General features: G+C 37.4%; 1 protein-coding gene across 2 annotated transcripts in view; it reads left to right on the forward strand.

The window, feature by feature from the left end:
• Nucleotides 1–9,964, forward strand: part of Actn (alpha actinin) — a 59,599-nt gene that overhangs the window by 28,478 nt on the left and 21,157 nt on the right. The window contains exons 5-19 of one of the 2 annotated variants that reach the window (XM_089697231.1): nucleotides 200–285; nucleotides 1,769–1,861; nucleotides 2,191–2,294; nucleotides 2,410–2,536; nucleotides 2,678–2,825; nucleotides 3,208–3,358; nucleotides 3,733–3,918; nucleotides 4,333–4,459; nucleotides 4,806–4,901; nucleotides 5,304–5,492; nucleotides 6,553–6,680; nucleotides 7,209–7,387; nucleotides 8,380–8,502; nucleotides 8,662–8,768; nucleotides 9,356–9,514. In XM_089697231.1, the coding sequence (XP_089553357.1) occupies nucleotides 200–285; nucleotides 1,769–1,861; nucleotides 2,191–2,294; nucleotides 2,410–2,536; nucleotides 2,678–2,825; nucleotides 3,208–3,358; nucleotides 3,733–3,918; nucleotides 4,333–4,459; nucleotides 4,806–4,901; nucleotides 5,304–5,492; nucleotides 6,553–6,680; nucleotides 7,209–7,387; nucleotides 8,380–8,502; nucleotides 8,662–8,768; nucleotides 9,356–9,514 (2,003 nt within the window). Of the gene's footprint in view, nucleotides 1–199; nucleotides 286–1,074; nucleotides 1,161–1,768; nucleotides 1,862–2,190; nucleotides 2,295–2,409; nucleotides 2,537–2,677; nucleotides 2,826–3,207; nucleotides 3,359–3,732; nucleotides 3,919–4,332; nucleotides 4,460–4,805; nucleotides 4,902–5,303; nucleotides 5,493–6,552; nucleotides 6,681–7,208; nucleotides 7,388–8,379; nucleotides 8,503–8,661; nucleotides 8,769–9,355; nucleotides 9,515–9,964 lie in introns of both variants that reach the window. The other variant, XM_089697230.1, reaches the window with a different exon arrangement.

Raw genomic sequence — 9,964 nt, forward strand, 5'->3', positions numbered from 1 at the left:
TGCCAACATTTCGCAACTTAACTGTGAATCCACCTTTGACGTCAGTAACGACGGTATATTTTTGGATGATACGTTATACATGTTTATGTCTTCACTACCGGCAAGTCTAAAATCTAATCAAATTGGACTTCTAAGAACTTAAATCCAGAGTAAATGATTCAGTGTCCAGATAAATAATGAACTGTGAAAAACATTGCAGACCTTATAAACACCCCAAAGCCGGACGAACGCGCCATAATGACCTATGTGTCATGTTACTACCACGCCTTCCAAGGCGCGCAGCAGGTACAATAGAGCCTCCTTGCATCGGACCCTAACGCGTGTGTCACTGATAGCATGATATGAGTGTATATGTAGAGGAGAGATAAGGTTACAATATTATGCTGAAATTTTAATCATTGTATGCTTACATTTGCTTTTATATTGATGAACCTGTTGATTAAATGATTATCATATGTGGGTAGTTAGGCAATCATTAAACCATGTCGTAAAGTTTCTTTAAAAATAGTTGATTAAAAATATAGGCTACATATTAAGTATACTAATTTAAATTCTCTTTATAAATTTTCGTTTCAAGTATTTTATTTTTATAGCTTCTTCCAACTCTCCTCTACATTAAACTGACTATAAAATAATATGATCCCCTCTTGCGTGCCAAACTAAAAGATGCGTATAAAGTATTGTTGTTTATTTTATTATTGTGTTTTTTACTTAACCCTATTATAAGCTTTTTTGTTATTAACGTATTTTCCAAGTAAGCTTTCAAAATAGAAAGAATATTGTTTTTTGTGAATGCGTATACATCTGCTTTCAACAATAAAATAATGTGAGGTCACATACCTACTACAAACATTTTTAATCGTTTTTAAGTTTTGTGATGCCGACTAACTGTAGATATTATTAAAATTTTTATTTTTTTTCGAAACGCTCGAGTCTATTTGCGCTCGATGCAATCACCTCACTGCTTCTGCTTATTTTTATTGTAAAACAGATTTATACGCATTATTTTGAAACATAGGCGTTTATGATAACTGATAAGCATGTAACTAACCCGTGTCGCTTGCCGCTTACTAGATCTGCAAAACACTGCGATGCCGGACGAACGGGCGGTCATGACATACGTATCTTCGTACTACCATTGCTTCTCAGGCGCTCAAAAGGTTCGTTTTTTATGCAGAGAAATGTAGTTATATTGCAAATATTTGAGATTTTATTTTAACGTTAATTTATATCAATAATTTAATTTTTTGAGGCCCAATAAACCCCTTTATTTATTTAATTATCCACTCCATTGCTTGAACTTTTAACATTTAAAGCCAATAAATATTATCTATTTGAATTTAATTAGGCATTCATGACTCCTTTCTTTCTTGATTAGCGTACTTAGACCGTAATGTACACAAATGACAAAACGTATGAATATTTAACAATGTGTCTTACCTATAAAATCTTGTCCTTAGTTTATGATGTTATGACGGAAACAAAAGTCTCCTCAAATTTTTGATTCCAACCGATCGTAACTAGTGATGACTATACAATTAGTACATTTGCACTTTCAATTATAACCTAAATGTATGAGTAATTCAAAACTTTTCAGTCTGTTTGAGGCATTGTAAAGTCATTGTACAAACGTCCTGTCTCATGACGAACATTCAAATAAAAGTGTTGAAAGGAGTTAATTAGTGATTTAATAAATGGAAATAATAATTTTTAATATCATTAATTAATGCTATAATGTGATTTTATAGAGTTCTTGTCAATATTATAGGCTGAAACGGCCGCGAACCGCATCTGCAAAGTTCTCAAAGTTAACCAGGAGAACGAACGCCTCATGGAGGAGTACGAGCGCCTTGCCAGTGACGTAAGTACAAAATACAACATTCCTAATCATATTCCAGTTGGTATATATCAATAACATTTTGATCCATTTTGAAATGAAACTTCTTTAGGCGTGTTAAGACTAAAAGTTCAAGGTAGCGTCACGGCAATAGCGTCACGTCATGGAGTAGGCGACGATTTTGGTAGCTTTGATCTTGCCAAAGCAGTTTCACTTCTGATACGTGTACTCGGCGCACACGTACTTTTTTTTTTGTTTAGCCGAAGTACTATCTATATTCTCAAAAACATTTATTTTATCGATATTTCTAGATACTTTGTAAAACGCCTAATAAAATTTTATACAAATTCCAGTTACTGGAATGGATCCGCCGCACAATGCCGTGGTTGAACAGCCGCCAGACCGACAACTCGCTTGCTGGCTGCCAGAAGAAACTGGAAGACTACCGTACTTACAGGTAATTATAGATAAAAAAGGAGTCATATTAAGTTATGTTTGTCAAAATAATTGAGATATTACATTTATTGTACAATGTACATACAAATAAACATTTCCCTATTACTTAATTTTAGGCGTAAGCACAAGCCACCTCGCGTAGAACAGAAGGCAAAACTGGAGACCAACTTCAACACGCTGCAAACCAAACTGCGCCTCAGCAACAGGCCCGCCTATATGCCCACTGAAGGCAAAATGGTTTCTGTAAGTAAAGAAAATCTAGACATTTTTCAGAATTTTCCATTTTTATTTTTCAAAAATCCAGCTACAAAAAAAAAGTATTATTTCTGTTTTAAAACACCAAACTACTTATTTTTCGATTAAATTAACTGCTAATTTATCCAGGACATCGCCGGAGCCTGGAAAGGTCTAGAAATCGCTGAGAAGGCGTTCGAAGAATGGCTGCTCAGCGAGATGATGCGTCTCGAGCGTCTTGAATATCTGGCGCAGAAGTTCAAGCACAAGGCTGATATCCATGAGGATTGGACCAGAGGTAAGTTCGAACTTTATAGTATGTTTGGGAACTGCTTAAAATATAAAGTTTTTGTTTTGGCTGATTTTCAATATGGAAATATCAAAAACAATAAATATTTTAATTAGATACCTTAAAATCTGAAAAAAATATAGTTTATATGGTCTAGATAAATAAATAATAAATAAGTAATTCGTCTATAATTCTAAATTATTGAGCTATGAACTACTAAATTAGTAGTAGTAAATTATTGTTAGAAAAATTACTAATACCATATTCATTTAAATCTATATCGAAAAGTTTAGACAGGATGAAGTAATTCCAAAAACATTATGGCTATATTCCACTTTATCTGCTAAAAAACTAATCTTTATGATTTTCTCATGCACCACCTAAATTCCAGGCAAGGAAGAAATGCTCCAATCGCAAGACTTCCGCCAATGCAAGTTATACGACATCAAGGCGCTCAAGAAGAAGCACGAGGCCTTCGAGTCCGACCTCGCCGCGCACCAGGACCGCGTCGAACAGATCGCCGCTATCGCTCAGGAGCTAAAGTACGATTTTTATTTATATTTTAACACGTAATTAAAAATCATATTTCACACGGGAATAACCTTGTGAAATATAATTTTTAATTTGGGATAATGATCATTTTATGTAGGTATATGTAGGTATTATTAATTTTCGATTTTGTGTACGAATTATAACATTTGGAGAACTTTCAACATGAGAAAAATGACAAATTATTGATCAGATATTATAACAAATTCATTATCTTTTAAAAAGTTAGTGCACTCGCCTCACTGTCTTAAATTTACGAGCACGTACGTGCCTGTAGCGCCCCAGTTCATTGACCCTCTTCTAAAAATTCATATCCCTGCCATACAAACCACACTATCATATAACATGATATTTTGTATGTGTACAGCACGCTCGAGTACCACGAGGTGGGCGCAGTGAACGCGCGCTGCCAGCGCATCTGCTCGCAGTGGGACCGGCTCGGCGCGCTCACGCAGCGGCGCCGCGCCGCGCTCGACGACGCCGAGCGCGTGCTCGAGCAGATCGACCTGCTGCACCTCGAGTTCGCCAAGCGTGCCGCGCCCTTCAACAACTGGTGAGCTGATACTATACTACATTACCACTCTGCATTACAAAAAACTCATGCTTCGCTACATAATACTACATAACGCTACACAAAATACGATACGCTACACAAAGCTACGCTACGCTACACTTAAATATACTACGGTACAAAAAACTACATTACGTTACACAAAATACACTTCACTATACAAAATTGTATAATTTACACTAAAAACACACTACATGAAAAATGAGACTGTAAATCAAATAAATATGTACAACATCTTTTCAGTAGTAGATAGCGAATCTCAATGAATTAAATACAATAATATGTCGTGCGTTTTATGTTTGATTATTGTATAGAACGAAATATTTATTCAAAAATCTTTTAGAAGAACAATATCCCCTTATCTGATTATAATCTTAAATTTATTCAATTTGTCAGGCTGGACGGCACCCGCGAGGACCTGGTGGACATGTTCATCGTGCACACCATCGAGGAGATCAGCGGCCTCATGGACGCGCACGCTCGCTTCAAGGCCACGCTCGGAGAGGCTGATAAGGAATACCAGGTTCGATGACATTTCATCATCATCATTTTTTTTTTAATTGAAACTTTTATTACATCGTCTCAAACTTTTTGGTCTGTGTAGCGCATGTCGCGTGTATCGCGGCTGCACCGTTCGAACAGTTTCACTTTTACCGTGGTTTCATAAAACCACACAACATTTTTATATTTATTCTTCTATGTTAACTTCTTGTAAAAAAATTGGCCATAAATGAAAACGCTGGTCAAATGCCGGTTGGCTTAACATCAATCTTATTTGGTTTTAGGATATTATCACAACGTTTGTAATAGTTACCGATTAAACAATTGCATCATCAGCAAATTAATTACATAAAATATTTTGCTTCTAGGCGATAGTCAACCTTGTACACCAAGTGGAGTCGATCGTCAAGCAACACCAAATCCCTGGAGGACTTGAGAACCCCTACACTACATTAACCGCACACGTAAGTTAAAAGTTATTTGATACTTCTTGATCTATCTTGATCAATAATGAAAAATTATCAATATCCTATTTTTGTGGTTAAATATTACTTAGATCTTTATCTTTTTTATTATTAGCCAATTAAACTGACTTCTAATCTAAAATTAAATAAATTGTTAAAATGGTAGAAGATCAATAGATTCCTATATTTTCCCTAAAATGAACTGGAGTTTTTTAGTCCATATTATTGAGCAATGTACATAATATCCTATATGTTCAGCTCAACCACGAATGGTCGCAATTTTAATGCTGCACAGCAAGCTATCAAATAATTAGCAATTTCATATAAAAATCATGTTTATCATATTATCTCAAGCTTAACAACAAGAACTTGAGTATGCTCATCATATGTTATATAACCCAGGAGCTGAACCGCAAGTGGTCCGACGTGCGGCAACTAGTGCCGCAGCGCGACGGCACGCTAGCGGCGGAACTCCGCAAGCAGCAGAACAACGAGACGCTTCGCCGCCAGTTCGCGGAGAAGGCCAACGCTGTGGGGCCCTGGATCGAGCGGCAGATGGACGCTGTCACCGCTATTGGCATGGGCCTGCAGGTATACAGCAAACGATATTATATGCATATATCAAACACATAGGTCAGCTACTATAAGCATCTAAACTGGCGTATCCGCCTATATACATACACGAAAAAAGACGGGTTGCACTCCGGGAGTGCCGGCAGAAGTGAAAACTTGATTATTAATGTTGAGCATGTTTGATATCCATCCGTCTTACGCTTTTTCGATCAGGTCACGTGTCCTGACGCGAGTTTAAGATTTTATACCCATTACAGAAAAAGTTCTCAACGCCGCTAAAGAAGTTTTCACTTCAAAATCTTAGATCATATGAATATAAATGTGTATTCTGTAATTGCATATACATCTTCTTCTTCTTCTTCTTCTTATATATAAAAATGAATCGCAAAATATGTTGGTAAGCGCATAACTCGAGAACGGCTGAACCGATTTCGATAATTCTTTTTTTATTATATTCCTTGAAGTACGAGGATGGTTTTTATGTAGAGAAAACGAAAATATGTACCACGGGCGAAGCCGGGGCGGACCGCTAGTATATTATTGAAGAGGCTGGTTGCGGCTTTAGGGCTTCGTCGCCGGTGAAATAATGAAATAATAAGTCGTAATGGTAGTTCAAGGTTTATATTTGTGCTCGGCAATTTACATAGTACAGACAAGTACAAACAAATTGTAATTATTAATGCGTGTGTCGACTGTTCGCACGAGCCGTGGAGCTAAGAGTGCGGGATCAGGCGCGCGGGGCCGGGGGGGGCGATCGGCCGATGAGCACTCGCGAGCCTGCGTGTGTGTGTAATTAATAATTTTGCACACAAGGCGTCAACAATTATAAATACCTACAGTTTGCAACTATTCACGGTTGTTGATAAATTAGTATCTAGGTGTTCACTCGTATTGACACATTTACTTTCGAAATTAAATCAGCAATTATAATTCAGTTATATAACTTCACCATTTAAAAATAAAAGAAAAATATCTTGCAAAAAATTCTTGTTATATTTCCTATATATGTACACGCACATTTTTATATAGTGGAGATAATATATGTTGTCCAATATCTAACATACAAAATACTTCGCAGGGCTCACTGGAAGACCAATTACACCGGCTGAAGGAGTACGAAGCCGGCGTGTACGCGTACAAGCCGCACATCGAAGAGTTGGAACGCATCCACCAAGCCGTACAAGAGGGCATGATCTTCGAAAACAGGTTAGTTACTATTTCTATAACTACCCTCATGTTTTTCAAAAAAGATGGGAGATTTTGTAATGTTTATAATTTACAAAAATTCTTAGACAAAAGTTGGTTTTTCAATAGCCTACCCCCACCATAACCACATTTAAATGGGGAAAATGAGCCACTTTTTTCTCCTATCATTAACCAAGTTAACTATAGAATTCCATTGTTTTATTAATATATGAATAAATTCGCATATTGATCACAAATGCTTGAATGCAAATTAAAATACAATCTTGTAATAAACATGATATCAAGCAAACCAAATTTTCGAATAATTATATATTTTATTAAGCTATTGCATAGCTTCTATCGCGGGCCTTGAGCGCGGGGACCGAATCCAGAAATTCCGTAACGAAAAACCTCACGCTCCCCACTCCGACGGGCACGGAGGTGTGGCTTGAAGGCATAGCATGCAATAGCATTACCGCGGAGGTCCCCGAGTGCCACACGTCTTTTTTTTATAATCTTCCGATGTACTAAATACACAATTACGTTCAGGTACTCCCAATACACGATGGAGACGCTCCGCGTGGGCTGGGAGCAGCTCCTCACGTCCATCAACCGCACCATCAACGAGGTGGAGAACCAGATCCTCACGCGCGACTCCAAGGGCATCACGCAGGAACAGCTCACCGAGTTCCGCGCCTCATTCAACCACTTCGACAAGAACCGCACAGGTGAATATACTACGATGTCAGAACAAATGTTTTAAAGCATCTGGCAAAATAGTTAACGTCTGATCAATTTTCTTTTGAAGCGATTGACTGTTAAATTGAAATGTATAACAAATATTTTTGGTTTCTGGAGATAGTTAAAAAAGAAAAGGTTAAAAATAAGAACAATGTTGATTTTAGAACGTATGATTAAATACCTATTTAACGTCTGTTGTAACTATCATTATAGTGGTTAGGGAGCCAGGTGCAAATTTGGTTAACTATTTCCTCTCAAGAGATAATTCGTCAGACGCATGAGAGTATAGTATTATAAAGCCTCGTGAACGTCAGCTGGCGCTCGGTTGGGGGGGTGAGCGGTTGTAGCCTCCCACGCACATAGGAAAAAAAATACATTCATTCATTCATTTCCTCTCAGCTAAAAATTTGTCAAATTGTAGCTAACCCAATATCTCAACGAAAAAAAATAGTCAGCTGGTTACAACATGGTGTATTATACGTCAGCTGGTGTCTCGAACATGAAAGTTAAATTTAAAGAAAAATTTATTTTCCGTTATTTCCTCTCAAACAAAAATTTACCTGATGATAGCTTATATGTAACTGTGGATAAATATATATGTCAGCTGGCTGTATCTTGGTGGAAAAACCGTCAGCTGATACGGGAGGCTACAACTGCTCTTCCCCCCAACCGAGCTCCAGCTGACGTTCACGAGGCTTCATAATACTATACTTTGATGCATTTTACTAATTACCGCTTGAGAGGAACTTGGTCATAAAATCTGCTGCTGGCTCCCGGACCATAGGTATTGTTTTAAAGCGTCTGATAAAATAGTTATCGTCTGGTAAACGTCTGATAAATAAATAAATAAATACATATTTATTTTGCTATAATTTTTGATGACCCGTTTTTTTCTTACATTGCAAGTTGTTTCAAATATTTTTGTTTTTCTATGGATACTTCAATGTTTTATATTTTATAATAATTTTTCATGCTTTAGGACGACTGGCACCGGAGGAATTGAAATCATGCCTGGTGTCTCTCGGCTACAGTATTGGCAAGGACAGACAGGGTGAACTCGACTTCCAACGCATTCTCGCTGTCGTTGATCCCAACAACACTGGTAAGTTATAGTTTCATAGCAAAGTTCATAAAATTTAATAAAATATACACTGACATTTTTCTTTTCACGCAATTAAGTAACAGTGACAATCTAAAAGGAAATCAGTTATTTCCTTTAATAATAAATATGAAATAGTTACCAAATATATAATTTTCTTAGGCTACGTATCGTTCGATGCGTTCTTGGACTTCATGACGAGGGAATCCACCGACACTGACACAGCTGAACAGGTCATCGACAGCTTTAGGATCTTAGCTGGTGACAAGGTAACGAAAATTTTATGTGTACATATTTAATTTCATTCAAATTGAGTAGTCAGTTTCCGACTAGAAGGTCCAATTATTATATATTAAGTTTATTACTTAGACAGAAAATTGATGGAAATAATCTTATTTCTATTTAATGAAACTCAAAATAACTATATAAAATTTCTAGATTTTTGACAATGGCTTTCTCTTAGTATCTGCAATTTTTCTCTCTTTGAAAATATAATTATTATTTTGCTTACATTCAGGCAATTAAAAACAATGAAAAATTTTCTCTTTTGATAATGGTGCAAGTTGCAACACATTGAGCCTGTGTGGAACACCTTCTTTAATAATAATTATAACCACATTATAACTTTGTGTTCTTACCCACCAAAAATCAAGATTTTTGTACTTTATTTTTAATGTCAGAACCTATTAGAGACAACTAATACCAAAATCCGCAGCCAAACAACCATATAATTATTATTTTTTAATCTTCAGTCGTTCATAACCTTTATTTTTAATGTCAGAGCTTATTAGAGCTACAACTAACACCAAAATCCCCAAACAAACAACCATATAATTATTATTTTTTAATCCCGTAGCCGTTCATAACCGCGGAGGAGCTCCGCCGCGAGCTGCCGCCCGACCAGGCGGAGTACTGCGTGTCGCGCATGCCGCCGTACCGCGCGCCCGGCGCCCCGCCCGGCGCGCTCGACTACATGGCCTTCTCCACCGCGCTCTACGGCGAGACCGACCTCTAGGTTACACCCCACTACTGTATACACATACATAAATCACACCAAACACGTGGTTACGGAATACTTAGCCAGTCTGGCCGCTAGGTTACACCCCACTACTGCATTACCTAATAGACCAGACCAAACACGTCGTTACACTTAAGCCAGACCGGCCGCTAGCTTACACCCCACTACTGTAGACTAGATTACAAAATAGACCAGACAAAACATGTGGTTACAGAACACTTAAGCCAGTCCGGCCGCTAGGATACACACCACTATTGTATAGAATGCATTACCTAATAGACCAGACCAAACACGTGGTTACAGTTACACTTAAGCCAGTCCGGCCGCTAGGTTACACATCACTACTGTATAGAATGCATTACCTAATAGACCAGACCAAACACGTGGTTACAGTTACACTTAAGCCAGTCCGGCCGCTAGGTTACACATCACTACTGTATAGAATGC

This window comes from Colias philodice, chromosome 7 (assembly GCF_061535455.1).
Source record: "Colias philodice isolate Cphi_HAF_F1 chromosome 7, ilColPhil1 Martin Lab GWU primary, whole genome shotgun sequence".
NCBI classification, from domain to species: domain Eukaryota; kingdom Metazoa; phylum Arthropoda; class Insecta; order Lepidoptera; family Pieridae; genus Colias; species Colias philodice.